Source organism: Sus scrofa, unplaced genomic scaffold (assembly GCF_000003025.6).
Source record: "Sus scrofa isolate TJ Tabasco breed Duroc unplaced genomic scaffold, Sscrofa11.1 Contig1734, whole genome shotgun sequence".
Lineage (NCBI taxonomy): Eukaryota > Metazoa > Chordata > Mammalia > Artiodactyla > Suidae > Sus > Sus scrofa.
Genome location: NW_018084938.1, coordinates 224,175 through 241,144, shown reverse-complemented (window position 1 = coordinate 241,144; position 16,970 = coordinate 224,175). Strand labels below are relative to the sequence as shown.

Genomic DNA, 16,970 nt, shown 5'->3' with positions numbered 1-16,970 from the left:
AACTTTGCACCAAGGAAGAAATGTGATGTGTTGAAGGTCACACAATAGTGTGTTATGGTGTAGGGTAGATTTATACCAACTTTTGTTGTCATTATTTCTCCAGTTCATAGTGTGTCTGGAGAGAATATCAAGCTAAGTCAAATTTGTTTCCTCTTAAATAAGAGCCACATACTTATAAAAGCCATGAGAAATTGTAGCTTTTTGTTTTAATAAATAATTTTCACCAGCTTTTTGCCATTTTGTAGATAATTGCTTGTATCAACAAATAAATATCCTAATCTGTCATCATCAGATATGCTCATATTTAAGAATGTCAGTACTTGAGCAGAAACAAGAAAATATGATGATGATATTGAGTTATAATGAGTTTTTACACATAGAAATTGTTACTGTCTGTCTTAGACAACATCTGCCACCAATTGGTGGTGAATATACTATGAGAAGCATATGAATTAGAAATACAAAAAAATGGGAAATATAGTTAGGATTTAATTAGATAATGTAAGATAAAGTATTTTTTCTAGATTTCCTTGATTTCTATGGAAAATAGACAGAAATCAATTGCATGTCATTAGCCCGATCCCCTAGTCGAATCATGAATCCCATAACATCTATTAAGTAATTATCCATCCTTTGCTTTTACAACTTTAGACACAGACATCTAAGAAATATTACCAATCAGTCCCTTTTATTTTTAGACATCCTTTTATTGAGCTTGAATTCTTCATTTACTTCTCAACATTTCTCTGTTTAGTGTACATGTTAGTTATAGATTTGTTTCTAGGAGCTAAGATTCAGTTGATACCCTATTTTAAATATGTTACAGTTGCCTCATGGGAGAGCAATGTGCTAGCTAGATGATATTTTTACACTTCTGAGATTGATGCCCATCTTTGCTTGGGCTTTTAATTCATCCCCACTCTTGTCTTTGCTGCAGTTCAAGAGAGTTCCTAATTCTTATGTAAAATCTCCAAAACATCATGGGTTCATTGATGAAATGCTATAAACTAAAAGAGGCATCATCCATAGTTTTGTTTGTTAGTTTTTCCCTTCCTCTATACTTCCCTTTCCAGGTCTCAGAATCTCAGAAAGACTTTTACCCAGGAGAACAGAAAAGTATAATTGTTTTACAGAGTTGGATTTTACTGGCAATCTGAAATATTTTTGCTCAAAGGTATTTTACAATGGCACCTAGATAGCCTTAAATACTGAATGACTTTTTTTTTTTTTCCATCTTTTTGCCATTTTTTTGCGCCGCTCTTGTGGCATACGGAGGTTCCCAGGCTAGCAGTCCAATCGGAGCTATAGCCACCAGCCTACATCAGAGCCACAGCAACACAACGCAGGACCTACACCACAGCTCACAGCAACACCGGATCCTCAACCCACTGAGCAAGGCCAGGGATCAAACCCGCAACCTCATGGTTCCTAGTCGGATTCATTAACCACTGTGCCACAACGGGAACTTCAAATACTGAATGACTTTTATCTTGCTTTATTGTTGCAAACACTTAATATTGCCCCTGATTCTTGTATGTTCCTTTGAATATATGTCTTTGTTCCTGTTTTACTGAACAAGCCCCTTCCAGTGATTTGATCATGTGAAACTGTCAAATATTTTGCACACTTCCAGAAAATATCTCTTTGGTAATTATTTTCCAAATAGTCTACTTGTATGTCTTTAGCTTTCCATTATGTCTAACATTCACAATCACTTTATGTACTTATATGCAAGATACAAAACATGTATTTAGGGCACATACTAGAACTCAATAATTTTTTTTCATTTGACTTATATGAATAAATATTCAATAAAATTAACCATTTTGTGTATATTTCTCTCTTCGTTTACCCATATTTATGTTGGTGTCTGGAAGAGAGATAAAATATACAATCTTTAAACTTGGGGTCTATAACCCTGCATAGGAGCTTAATGATTTAGAAAACAGAGTCATAGTTTCAAGAATGTTCTGAGGCACAGTGGGGAATGGATGTGTGAACCAAGCTTAGAGAGTGTTAAAGGGAAGGAAAGCCTCCTGGAGGAAGTGACCAAGTTGTGGGTGTAGAACTCTAACCTACCATACTGGTTTATTTTAAATGACACTATCCTAAACACCTCTGGGCTTCTCTAATTACTCATCCATCTGCGCAGAATGCTTTCTCTGCTGACTCGCATTGATCAGTTAATTCCTGCTTATCTTTTCCCTACCAGATTAACTGTCTCCATTTTCAGGAAGCACTTGTCAACTTCCTTCCTTATATTTGAACAATGAATTTTGGGCTTATAGTATATGGCCTTTTTTATACAATGTCATAATTAAAGTTTATAGGAAATAATTTTAATAATTATTTAATTGACATTCATCACTTCCCTTAAAAGACAAGATTAATTAGTATAAAAACTGCTGGATTCACCATGAAATAAAGAGCATATAGAACTGCAACGGTAAGTTAGAAAATACTCTATGACTTTCAGAAAATTTAATTAATGCACATATGAAGACCAAAAAACAAAAATTTGGCAAACGAAGAGGCTGAAACTTTTCCACAAATGAGGAGTACCAAATAGAAATTTAAGACATAAAAAGAAGCCTGTGTTATTTAGGAAATCACACATATTGGAATGGATATTACATAATATCTATTCCATAATACCTATTGGATCACACAACATTAGGGAAAACAATTTCAATTTTCATAAATTATTGTGTAAGATTGGGAAAAAAACATATATATGCTATTTTCAAAAGAACCTCCTTTTATTTTTAAATTTCTTCAGAGCCTCTTTCACATCCTTGTTCCTTAAGCTATAAATCAGAGGGTTTAACATGGGAATCACAAGGGTGTAAAACAATGAGCTCATTTTGTCTTGATCTAGAGAGTATGAAGAACTCGGCCTGAAATACATGAAGAGCATAGTTCCCTGGAACATTGCCACAGCAGTGAGGTGGGAAGTACAGGTGGAAAAAGCTTTGAACCGTGCCTCTGCTGAGTTGATATTTATCACTGCTAGGATGATATAACAATAAGACACAAAAAGACCTGAAAGGGTGGTCAGTTCAATAAAGCCAAAAACGGTAAATATCACTAACTCATTGATCTGTGTATCTGAGCAAGACAGCAAAAGGAGAGGTGGAACATCACAGAAGAAATGGTTAATCTCATTTGACCCACAGAAGCATAAGCAGAATGTTAATGTTGTGTGTATCAAAGCGTCTGCCATCCCCACCACGTAAGCCCCAGCTGTGAGCATGGAGCACACTCTGCTAGACATGCTGACCATGTAGAGCAAGGGGTTGCTGATGGCCTTGTACCGATCATAGGCCATAACTGCCAGCAGTAGACACTCAGCATCTACAAAGATACAGAAGACCAAGAATTGCAGAGCACAGCCGTAGAAGGGGATTGCCTTGTACTTGGCAAGTAGGTCCACCAGCATCTTGGGCCCAACTGCTGTGGAATAGCAGAGGTCACAGAAGGAGAGGTGACTGAGGAAAAAGTACATGGGTGTGTGCAGCTGGGGATCCATTCGAATTAAAGTGATCATTCCAAGGTTTGCAACAAGAATAATGAGATAAACAACTAGAAACATGGTAAACAGAGTCACTTTGATTACAGGGTGATTACTAATTCCCAAGAGAAGGAATTCATTCAAGACAGAGCAGTTTTCTCCATCCATTCTTTATTCTTCTAAAAGTGCTCCAGAAATAATCAAGAAATGGAGAGATCAATGTGTTCCCCCTTTTGAACACAAAACATAATGTGTAAGTCAGATTTAATTTTTTTCAGTACATGATATTCTCAGAAAATAGCCCAGACACAAGGCTAAGCTATTTGATTGAAAAAAGGTAGTGTCTAGGATGGAATCTTGAGAAAGTTTGATTCTAAATTTGGATGTTATCCATGATATATGTGACAAGTGTAAACCTTCACTCCTTTATCTCATCAATCAATCTGAACTGAAATCTCATTGCAGGTCAAGTATAATATGAAAGCCACACCTAAATTAAGGACAAAGCTGGAATACTCAGCCTTATATTTTAAGAATATATATATATGCAATTAAGCATAAAAGTGATTATACTTACTGAGTACTTAAGAATCACAATTTATCACTGTATAATTTAAAAAAGACACAGTCAACTTATTTATGATTTAAAAACAATGAATATATGCTATTATTATTTCTGATCTACACTTTAATGTGTCTACTGAGACATTAGATATGTTTTAGTAATATTTATCGAGCAATATTTTACTGCTTTGCCACATTATTATTACTTACAAGCAGGAGTGGTTTGGTACCAAAGGACATGTCTCTTGACCAGCCAAAAAAAATGCTGAAAAGAAGTGAAAACAACAGAATTCAACTGATGCATTCTCATCCTGTTAGATTTTAACCTGACTTGTTCATTAAAAACAGAGATGATGTTTGACACCTAACCTAACCTGGGAAATTCCATATGCCGCAGGTGTGGTCGTGAAAAGAAAAAAAAAAAAAAAGACAGAGAGAGGAACAAGAGTAATAAACATATGTTTGATATAAACTTCTGTTTGTGTGTTTGGGTGCATCTGCATGAGCCTATGTCTCTGTTGATAGAGTGCTGCCTCTTGCTATCCGATCACTGGTTTGGTGCAGGGAAGTTCAGTCATGTGAAAGGCACCTCAAACGTATTCTCCTTTAAGGAGAAACCTGATTTGGGATGAAAATGCCTTCTTTTTGCAAGTTGGATAAAGCAGCCCTTAGCTAGCTAGTACACCCAGGACAGAATGGCCAGCTCACAAACTCCACAAAACAAGAGTTTGGAAGTGTCCTGCTTGCAAAAGATGTTCAACTCAGTGGACTGGGAATGATGGACCAATTTTTGTTTTAGACTTTAGTAAATAAGTAAGTGGTTTGTATGGGGTTGCATTTACACGAACATGTATTTGTATTGTGATATATCACTTTTCCCTTATTAAAAACAGAAAAAAATCTTGAATTTGCATATCCCTTTTCACAATGAAGTTAAAAATTCAATCTTTTCTTAATTTTGTTTAATATATAGTACATAAAACCATTAATTTGATAATCAACATGAACCTGCTTTATCTTGATTTAATAAGAAATGCAATTTTTGCCATTAGATTGCAGATTATTAACCCAAGCAAATAAATAAAATATTCATTTACAAATTTCTAAATATTTTATTCTTTATTTTTATAAATGTAAGGTCATTATTCTTCATTCTTTAAATGTGGCAACTCAGAAACCTACCTGTGATGAACAAGTCCTTCTGTGCTTGCCTCTGAGAACTGAGAAATACAGACACATCACATTTTATTTTTACTTAATGACATTTGGGACTTAAGTCTCTAAAGTCTCTGCCTTCTAGCATCTGTGATATTTAAACAAGTGATTAATTAAATATCTAGTGCTCTATTTTTCCCCATGAATGTTATAACAACTTCAGCAAAAGCCAGACTTTTAATTCTTCACACTTACACCAAATTGATAAAAATCGGGAAGTTAAAGTGATTTTTACAGTATGATTCATTACTATCCTCCAATCAAATCAGACATCTAATGAAGCTCAAATAGAGCTTCCACTTTAATTATTTTATGTTATTATCTCTCCTGTAAAAATTGTGAAATTAATTCATTTATTAAATAATTACATTATCTACTTATTGTTTATCCATAGTTATTTTATACTGTTTCTTTCATTTCTGAAATAATCTCTTGCATCTTTCCACTTAGAATCATAACAGTTTTTCACTGGATATGTTAAATACTCCTTTTTATTTTATCATTAAACATTTCTCCAGGCACGTCATCAGGTTTCAATTATTTATATAATTTCCCATTTAAAAAATCATCTCATTATTCTCCAAATGGATCCTGGGGAAAAAAAGATATTTCATATTTAGACTCAGTTCTAAACTAATTTGACTGAACAGAAGACCTTCCAAATTATCACTTACTTAGCTTCCTTGATGATTACATTAGAGGACTATCTTTAGTTCATAAAAACGATTGTCTCACGAGTATTAAAGAGTTATCCTGTTTCATCTTATATTTTCCTCTATATCCAGTGAGGCAAGACCAAGACAGTTTTGTAATAAGAATTGCTGAAGCGATGTGCATTTAAGTTGCCTTAACAGTCAAATGGGTGATACCACGGTAGCTGTTCAGAGACATTATATTCAATTAGTAAAATACTTGAATAGCTGAGGAAGGGCTGGAGAAGAGGAATCACTCTGACAACATTGATTTGTATGCAGTATTGTGATTTTATGGTTTGACCATAGAAGAAAAGTAATATCAGTAGCCATGTCACTGAATTTCCAGGAACAATGTGCACATATGCATATATACACATGTATCCTATATATATTTATGTGAATGTGTGGTTGTATATGTGTGCACACACTGGTTAAAACAAAAGAAGGTTGGGCTGTGCTTGTTTTAGTATGTTGTTTATGTGTGCAACTGTAGCAGTATTCCTTCATTTCTGCTTAATAATCAGGTGTAATGTCTAGTCATTCCTGTATCATACATACATGTCGACATTTATGCACAAAACACATGTATATGTGTGTGTGTATATGTATACATACATACATATATATTAATTCATGACCATAACTGTTTTTTTTTGGCTGCATCCTTGGCATGTGGCAGTTCCCTGTCCCAGGATTGAACCTGTGCCACAGCAATGACAGTGCAGGATCTTTAAGCCACTGAGCCACCATGGAACTCCTCCTTCTTAACCATAATTTAACAGATATGTTTGCTTTTAAAATCTGTAGACATGCATCAAATGCAATACCAGCAGAGCCCCTATTTAGAATTTGTGTCCTTATTATTAAAAATTATACTTATCTATTTTAACTGGAAGCAAGTCTATTTGAATAGAAAATAACTAAAATGTGTTACTTTTTGAATCTGTATAAAAGAGAGTATACCATTTTGTTCAGTGGTACTTAGACTTGTACGTCTCTGCAGGCTATTCTAATTCAGTATGTAGCTAAAATATGTATTTAATTAAGATTTATTCCAAAATAAATATTGCAACCGTGCCTACTAAAGTGGACAAGTTTTACTTTAGTGGGAAAAAGGGAAATTACTTAGGAAATCTAAATGTAACTTAGAAAACCAAAAGAAAAATATTCGTACCTGAGAATGAACTAGTGGTGGTTTTGTTTGGTTTTGGTTTGGTTTGGTTTGGTTTAGTTTTATCAGATGCAGCCCTAAAGGTTCTGTATAGTCTCTGGAATAATTTATATTATATCCTATCTCTGTTTCTGGCCCCTGGGTTTTTCAGTATCCGACTCTCAGAAACAAGTTACAGATTTAATTATATGGTTTAATCTTCTGACATTTCATTTAGTCAGGGTTATTGAGAAAAATGTATAAGCCTTTTCCCCATTATATTTACTCCTAATTACTTCAATATCCAATCTCATACCTGATTAAAAATAGTTTATGTGTTGTCCAACATTCATTATTTATACTCCAGCAATCTCAAAATACATACATTGTTTTAATTTTGTAATATATAACATGAACACACAGATACACATACACAAGCAGACACACTTACACACACTCCTATTAAAATGTACTGAGGCAATTATGGAAGATTTTTATAAAGACATAAAAATTCTACTCAAATCATACTCCCTTAGAAAGCATGTTTCCTGGCATATACAATCAGATTTTTAAACAAAATCAAGATCATTATGAACACATTCACTTATAAATGATTGTGAAAAAAGGCATATGCAATAATGGAAAGAAAACTTTGCATGGATAATTCTTCAAATCATAAACAACTCTGAATTGAGTGAAAGTATGCCTATATAATCCATCATATCCATGAAAATACTTAGAAATCGACTTGAGGAGGAATTCCCATGTTAACTCAGTGAGTTAACCTGACATAGCCTCTCTGAGGATGCGGGTATGAACCCTGGCCTGGCTCAGTGGGTTAAGGATGCGGTGTTGCCACAGGCTGTAGTGTAGGTCTCAGGAGCAGCTTGGATCCAGTATTGCTATGGGTGTGGTGTTTATTCTTGAAGCTGCAACTCTGATTGGACCTCTAGTCTGGGAATTTACATATGCCTCAGGTACGGCCAAAAAAAGAAAAAGAAAGAAAGAAAGAAAGAGAGGGAGAAAGAAAGAAAGAAAGATAGAAAGAAAGAAAGAAAGAAAGGAAGGAAGGAAGGAAGGAAGGAAGGAAGGAAGGAAGGAAGAAGGAAGAAAGAAAGAAAGAAAGAAAGAAAGAAAGAAAGAAAGAAAGAGAGAGAGAGAGAGAAAGAAAAGAAAAGAAAAAAGAAGAAAGAAAAGAAAATAAATGGACTTTAAGAACAACAGGAGACCATTGTGAAGTTGTTACCAAATACTAGGAGTTTTCATATATCATTCATTACTAAAAAATACCATCTATTTTATACATTTTCTCATATATTTTAAATGTTTATTAAGAACCTCCTTACAGAGTTGCAGAAATTGACATCCAGCATCACAGATATTAGGTTTTCCTGGCTGCAAAGCACATGCTCTCAGTAGGTTCCTGATTACAGTGTAATGAAATAAATCCTTCTTAAGATATCATTATCTATTGGCTAATCTCATGGAATGCTAAACTGTGTTTACAAAGACTGGTTTACAAAATCAGTGCTCCACAGATTTCCAGAATTCTGAGCAATTGAGACATCATCTAAGTCTCACTTCTAAAACAAAGTAGAGTTTCTACGTTTGTGGCAGATGACATAATAAGAAGGGTCACCGGATGTCAAAGAGGTCTGTTTCATTTGTTACAACCGAATACTGAACATTATTAACATTTGTGTGAAGAAAAAATGATGCGGTGGGTGGCTGCATTGCACAATTTCAGGGAGGCAGTAGAAAATAGAAAAATCAATGGTTCATGAAGCTGTGCAACATAGCAGCTCCAGGGGACACACTCTGTAATGGCCACATTCTAAGTGATATTTTACAATATGCTACTCAAGACATTATACTTAAAAGCACAGATTGTTGTATATTCATTAGATGACCACCGTTGGTTTATACTTCAGTACAACATATAATCATACACATCAGCTGAATTTTCTGAGACTTTATGCAGTTAATTTAATTGCCACTAAGCCAGCAAAGGCAAAAGTAGAGGGGGATAAAGAATTAAGATGCATCAGTCATGTATTAGTTTATGTTCCGGAGGATGCCATGCACTTTCTTTTTAATTAAAAACCTCACATGGAAGTAAGCAGGGATCCAGTATTTCTTATCATTTGTTTGTTTGGGATTTTTTTGTTTCTTTTGTCGCCATTTTACTTCCTTGCTTTCTATAAAGCTAGAACACTCATTAGGCTAAAATCACTGAAATTAGTACAAATTTAATTTGGGGAAAAGTTATCTAAGTGACAACTGTTGATGTCTTTTTCTATTCTCCTCATTCTTGGCATACTGATCCCACTCCTAAGACATAAAAATGTTCTCCTGTAAGAGATAGTATTGTAGAAAAATTCACATCCTATGAAGTATTGCTAATAATAGTCTACCAGTTAAACTCAATAAACTGATGCATTTGCATTACTCAAATTGTTTGTTACCATTGTTTAGTTCTTGAGTACATACTAGGAGAATATGGAGTTGGTCTTCTTCTTGTCTTCCAACTTACCCAAGTTTATTTTCCTCAGGCATCTCCCTCTCTTTAGGGGATGCAATATTACCTTGGGTTACTTCCTTTGGGTTGCCTCTTTGTCATAGGTTAATTGACTATATAAAATGTGAGTTTATTTCTTGGACCTCAATCTAGTTTCATCAATCTTTGTGTCTATTTTGTGTCAGTGGTTTGTGTTTCATCTTCAGTGTCTTTCATCAGTGCTTTATAATCTTCCGAGTAGAGCTCTTTTACCTCCATATGGAGAGAAAGATCTATAAAATGTTGCTTGCCAGAGAGTACCCAAAAGAGCTCTCAGAAATGATTGCTTCCTGCATCTCTGTTTCCATGGGGGAGGCCCAGTTGCCTCCTGATTTTCTGGGAGGCTCTCCAAGATCAGCAAATGGGTTTGACTCAGAGTACCTTCCAATTTCTGCCTGTGTGCTTAGACTCAGTGTATGTGAGATTTTGCACCGTTGCTTTAAGAGTGGAGTCTGTTTCCCTTAGTCATCCAGCTCTTTCATAGGCAAGCCTCTCTGGCTTTCAAAGCTAAATATTCTGGGGCCTTGTTTTCCCAATGGAGGAACCCTCGGCTGGGCTGGGAAGCCCAATTAGCCCTCAGAACCCTTGCTTCCTTGGGGAGAACCACTACAATTGTCCTTATCCTCCTCTTTGCAGGTTGCCCACCTGGGCAGGTGGGTCTTGACTGTTCCATGTCTCTGCCCCTCCAACCCATCTCATTGTGGTTCCTTCTTGATATCATTAGTTGTGGAAAATCTTTGCTGCTTGTCAACATACTGTCATCATAGATATTTGATCTGTAAATTGTTGTAATTTTGGTGTGTCTGGGGGAGAAAGTGAGCTCAGGATTTTCCTAATCCGCCATCTTGGCTCCATGTCAGTGTGGAAATTTTTGTACATATCTTTTGGGAAAGATATGTATGCATTTATCTGCTATAAAAACAGGAATTAAAATTGTGTGGTTGTGTGTTTGTATAAAATTTAGTAAATATCAGCATACCATTTTCTTTGAAATATGCCAATCCACACTTCCATCAACATGCTATCATGGTGTGAGTCCTCTGGCTATTAAACATCATCACTAATGCTGCCTTTTATTTTAATTTTAGCCATTATGCAGAATATTTTGTTTCCCTGATGGCTTAATACATTTGATTATCCATTTAAAATAATAATGTTCCTTAAAATAAAAAAGCAGAGTGGAAAGCTGGTTAAATAGGACCAGCTTGATGGTGTTAGAACTCCTACAACCCGTTCTGCTGATTCATCTCATGATTGCTACTTCCATTCCAGCTCAAATTGGCCTAGGGATGTCATGACCTCCATTGTTATGGATATAGTTCATTCATAAGTTTTTTTATTAGAGTATAGTTGATTTCAATATTGTGCTTGCTCTACAGCAGAGTGAGCCAGTCATACATTCTTTTTCTCATGCTAGCTTCCATTATGTTCTACCCAAAGAGACTGGACATATTTCCCTATACAGTACAGCAGGATCCCATTGCTTATCCATTCTAAATGTAATGGGTTGCGTCTACCAAACCCAAGCTTCCTGTCCATTCCACTTCCTCCCTGCTCTTCCCTGGAAACCACAAGTCTGCTCTCCATGTCTGTAATCTGTCTCTCTTTAAGCATACCAATAGAATTTGGTCCTTCATTGATAGTTTCACATCAATATAGATACCGAATGCAATGGCAGTAATAGCTAATAAAGATTATCCAGTTTAAGCCAATCATTTGCTGGTAAACACTAAGTTCCAAAGAATAAGAGTCATTTGTTGGAGTTCACAGTTGTAATGAACTGAAAGTACAGATTCAGACCCAATTTTGTTGTTCTTGCTTCTTTGATTCATAACATGTTTCTGCAGATGATTTCAAACTAGTTTAAATCTGCCTCCTCTTAAGAGAGAGCTACACATCTATTGATTTAGTGAGTATTAATACACACTTAGAGTCATCACATATATACAGGCACAAATATACATACTGCATTTCTATACTTTAAAACATAATCCAAATATTCTTTAGAAACTTACATTATACCTGATCAAACAGAAGTTTAAGTGTTTACCATCTGGATAATATTCTTCAAATTGAAACACAAACAGAAGCCCCCCAAAATCTTATTTTCCTGGCCATGTGTAAAGGCTATTAAAAAAGTATCTTTAAATAAAAGGGTAAAGAAAAAAAATACCAAGGGAGGGAGTTCCCACTGTGATGCAGTGCTTTAAGGATCTGGCATCCCCACAGCTGTGGTGTAGGTCAATCCTTTGGCTTGGATTTGATCCTTGGCCTGGGAACTTCCCATATGCTATGGGTGAAACTGACAAAGAAAAAAAATATTAAGGAATATCTCCTTTTCTTAAATATATATGTGAAAGATAGTCATTGAATCCTATTTTGTGTAACATGAGTAGGTTTAATTTTTATAGATATGAATATGTTTAATATGTTTTTAATAAAGTAAATTGAGTGTGGATAGAGTTTGAACAATGATTAAGAGGTCCTTCCTGATATGTGAAATATTGTGTGGACAAAAAATATATTATTTGGGATATAAAATAAAATATTGAGTAAAAAATATATGCACCTTGGTTTTAAAATTCTCTTCAGTCAGTAATCGAAGGCAAGTAATCTGCTGATGATTACATGTTTTAACAGGTTGCTTTATACTTATGACATCTTGAAGTACATAATATTCAGCACATGTTATAACTAAAGGGATATATAAAATTAGGGAAGTAGCCAAATTGAAAACCTTTTATATCTCATTACCCTGTCTTCCTGTACAACCAGAACAGAGTGCTTCTGTGTGTTCTTTCCTTCACAACATAAAATAAAATGAGTAGTCTTTACAACCTGATCATATTGATATATTTTTCATAAATGGGTTAATTGCTAATTTATTACAAGGAAGACAATACAAGTAATTAATTACTTTAATGGTATAAAGTGATGATTAGTTAATATTTAGCTATTGACAATGACTGGTGTTAAAATTATATTTAGAGCATAGTTCCAGTTTATTTCACAGCTACACAGAGAGTAAATACAATTATATACAAATAAAATAATAAAGTAAATGCTAATTCCTTCTTCCTTTTAGATGGAACATGTATTTTTTTTAATAATGATTCCTTTATAAGTTAAACTGTACAGAATGGAACAAATAAAAGAAGATGGAGTCCTCTTTTCTAGTGGCCTTTAGAGAAGGTCCAGGGACAATCTTTCAACTCCCACCCATGCAGTTTCTGCAGAGTTGTCCGTGGTACCATATCTGTTCTCCCAAATGAGGGCAAGAAGGAAAATCCACAGACTGATGAGCAGTCCATGTGGTGCAATAGAAATCTAGAACTGCTGACTCTGGGGTTACCTGCTGATACAATTGGGGTAGAAAGGTGAGGAATTAAGGGTCCAAGATGTTCTCTACATCTAATCATTACTGCCTGGATACTTATTCAGCCAGTACCAAAAGACATAAGCACAAATGGATTTTGTCTAAAATGGATATGCTGGAATGAACTAAAATACATGGAGGTTTTGTTTATTTAATAAATTAACAAAGCTCCTTTTTGAATTGGTTTTCCAAGGGACAGATTTAGTTATTCACTAATTTTTTTCTACTTGGCATCATGAAGCCAAACTTTTTAAAATACAAAGTAGAAATATGGGTAAATAAGACAGGTAAGGGCCTTGCACTTGTGGAACTTTTAGTTAGGAACTTTATACTTATAGGACTTTTAAATTATTCTTATTTATTTATTCACTCCTTATATACTTCTAAGTATTACAATGGAACACTTATGGGTGATAAAGTACATAGGAAAGACTGAAACAAAACTTTCAACCTACTAACACACCCAAAGTTCAGTAAGCTCATTGTTTAAAACAAATATTGGAATATTTGGAGGATATGTTGAATTGATATTGGGGCAAGGATTGCTCTGCCCATGATATCTCTCTGGAGCATATATATGAACAGAGGAGAGGTAGAAAAAGCCCTCTGAAAATTAGCAAAGTGAACCTATTACTATCCTTGCTTAGAATGGAGGGAAGATAAAGATCAATAATCACTGACCCCTACACTCAATTGAGGCACAAATATATGTCATGGCAAATATATAGAAGTTGTATTGGTGAGACTAGAAGAATCTATGTCAAAATATATGAACTTTAGCTCTCAGAATCTTTCAATAAATACTTTGGGCGAAAACACAAATCAATGCCAATTGCTCTTTTCATGGAATCTTTCACATCTTTATTCCTTAAGCTGTAGATCAGTGGGTTTAACATGAGGATGACCACTATGTAGAAGACAGAGGCTATTTTGTCCATGTCCATGGAGTAACTGGAGCTGGGTCTGAAATACATGAACGGGAGTGTGCCATGAAACACAGCCACAGCAGTTAAGTGGGAGGCACATGCAGAGAAGGCTTTGCATCTCCCCTCGGCTGAGTTCATTCTAAGGATGGTGGTTAGGATGTAGCTATTGGAGAGGAGGACAGTGATGATGCTACAGCCCACAACACAACAACTGGAGATGAGCAACATTATCTCATTGATGGTTGTATCTGAGGAGCTGAGGGCTAGCAAGGGTGGAATGTCACAGAAAAAGTGCTTAATGATATTGGAGTTGCAGAATGACAGTCGAAATGTACAACAGGTGTGGATTGCTGAATCCACCAAACCTACAATGTAGGCAATAGCCACAAGCCGGGTACAGACTCTCCTGGACATGGCCATTGTATAAAGGAGTGGATTGCAAATGGCTACATAACGGTCATAAGCCATGACAGCCAACATAAGACATTCCACATCTGCAAAGGTCCCAAAAAGGTACATCTAGACAGCACAGAAATTGTATGGAATCCTCTTTTGCTCACATAAGAAATTAGCCAGCATCTTGGGAGAGACAGAGGAGGAGTAGAAGACATCACAGAAGGACAGATTGCTCAGGAAATAGTACATGGGTGTGTGGAGTCTGAGGTCCTTCTGGATCGGCAGGATCATCCCTAGATTGGCCACCACAGTTATGCCATAAACCAGCAGGAAGAGCACAAAGAGCCCCTGCTGCACGTCCTGTCTGCTTGAAAGTCCCAGGAACGTGAACTCAGTAAACATGGTGCAGTTCTCAGCTGTCATCTCTCAGACCTGGAAATCCCTGGTTGTGAAAGAGGAAATGGAAGTGGAGGGTAACATCATTTTACTATCTTAACTGTTCACCTACTAGTCTTTTCTCTATTTCAATAATTAGAGAAAAATATAATGCTAGGACTGCATGAGGTAAACTGACTCCTTAAAATATATCCAATTTAATATAAATCAATAAATGATAATAATAATGTCACTTACATTCAGTAGTGTTATACTGCTTGTGGCCCAGTTTTATTTAAATTAAATCATGCTAGTTTCACACCAACATCGTAGTATTTAGGATCATTTTTGCTATTTCTCTCTCATATTAAGGAATTGATGTCTTCAGAATCAAGGGAGTAGTTCTTCAATTAGTTGCTCCAGATAACCCACATCTTCCAACAAGATTGTTGTTCTTTTTTTTAAATACTGTAAAATACTGTTTGATCCTGTAATAGAGGAGCATAGTATGAGAGGTACAAGTATCTGATATATAGTCCTTTTTATTTCCTTATTGCCTACCATTCAAGTAGGCAGAGCTATAGCATGTTCCTGGGTACAACATGTCCCTACTTCTCCAATAATCCTTCAGGTTCCGCCCAGGATCCACGAACAAAGGAAAGAAATATTTGGGGGATTCAGGATCCACTGGAGCAGGGAGGGAACCAAAGAAGGGAGAGCGGTTCTGTGAGCTCTGTTTTGGAGAACTCAGGTAGGAATATTCCAGGGCTCACCACAGTCCTCCTGGCACTCGTTGCTCAAGGGAAATTATGAAGAATATTGGAGCTTTAATTGTAGGGCTACTGGTAGGTCAGGTGGCACAGAGGCAAGAAAGACAGTGCGGTTTCCTGTGAGTCCTCCTGCCATAACAGACTGCAATCCACATGATGTAGTCACCAACAGATCAGACATATAAGAGGCTTGATAAGAAGACTCAAACGTTCACAATCCTCTACATCCAGAGAGATTCGTATCTGAACTGTGCTGCCACCTCCATTCTTTAGAAAGTATAATAAGTTATACTATTGTTTAATTGTCTCCTTTGATACTATTGCTTGTATTTTTTAAATCTGCCTCCCTCTGGTTTAAATGAGTTGGTGTTCCTTGAAATTTTTGCCCCATTGTTACATGCTACTCAACCAATTATCTTATATGTAACATCATAAATCCCCTTCTCTGTTCTTGGAGACTATCTATGATTTGGAGTTAAAGGTAGATAAAGAACTGAAAAAGAGGATCTGGAGAACAATCTGGTCATCAACGTGCAGGTCTCTAAACCCTTGGCTTAAACTTATTTAAATATCTGCCCATGTAGACAGATGATTTTTAAAAATGGTTTATTTTAAAAATAAAAAATTCAAAAAAATATGAAAGGACAGGTGACACATTGAAAGCAATATAAGATGTTTAACCACCACATTCTTGCTTTTTCATTGGTATTCTGTGCTCTCTCTCTATAGACATGTTTTAATTAAATACACAATGTAATTACAATAAAAGTTTGTATGATATTTCATACACTTCTTTGGTTTTATAACATGCTTTCAGTTGAAAAGGACAGATTAACTAAAGGAATCTAAAATATAAATCTAAGAAACAGTAAACAAAAATTATTAGTACCCGAATCAGAACTATGGAGTTTTTTGTGTGGCCTGTAGTTCTGTCTGTAGGAAGGTTCAGCGTTGTCTCCTGTCTGACTTAGATTATATAACACTATGTTTGATCCTTCGTTGAGTGTTGAACACTTGGTCTCTGGGGAATAAGTGACAAATATAATAGTATGGTTTAACACCTGTTATTTCTTACAAGCCAGGTTATTGAGAGAGAAGTAAATAATTTCTTAAAAATTTTACTTTTTTTACAGTTTTTCTAGTCCCTCTCTAACTTCTTGCCCAAGTATACTTATTTAACAATACTAAAGTGAGTTCTGTCAATGAGCATTCCTTACTTTCAGCTCAAAAATCTCTCTACAGGCATTTTGCTTTATTTCCATAATTTAGAAAACAAATGCACACCAGTTCATGCTCACACTTGTGAGGTTTGTCAAACTCACATAGGTCTAACAAGATAATATTCTTATTTAGTTATTATGTTACAGTGTTTATTTAACTGAGTAAGTGGGTAAAAGTGATTAGGCTACAAATACTCAATGTTTGATTTCTCACT

General features: G+C 35.5%; 2 protein-coding genes across 2 annotated transcripts; both read right to left on the bottom strand.

Annotated features, from left to right (window-relative positions):
• Positions 1–2,743: 2,743 nt before the first annotated feature.
• On the bottom strand, positions 2,744–3,688 carry LOC110258262 (olfactory receptor 5W2-like). The gene has a single exon (XM_021081443.1). The coding sequence runs from the start codon at positions 3,677–3,679 to the stop codon at positions 2,744–2,746; it is 936 nt and encodes a 311-aa protein (XP_020937102.1). The 5' UTR covers positions 3,680–3,688.
• A 10,156-nt stretch (positions 3,689–13,844) lies between these two features.
• LOC100520830 (olfactory receptor-like protein OLF2) lies at positions 13,845–14,813 on the bottom strand. The gene is given in 1 exon segment (XM_005655030.2): positions 13,845–14,813. A coding segment is annotated over 1 exon segment (969 nt).
• Between the last annotated feature and the right edge of the window lie 2,157 nt (positions 14,814–16,970).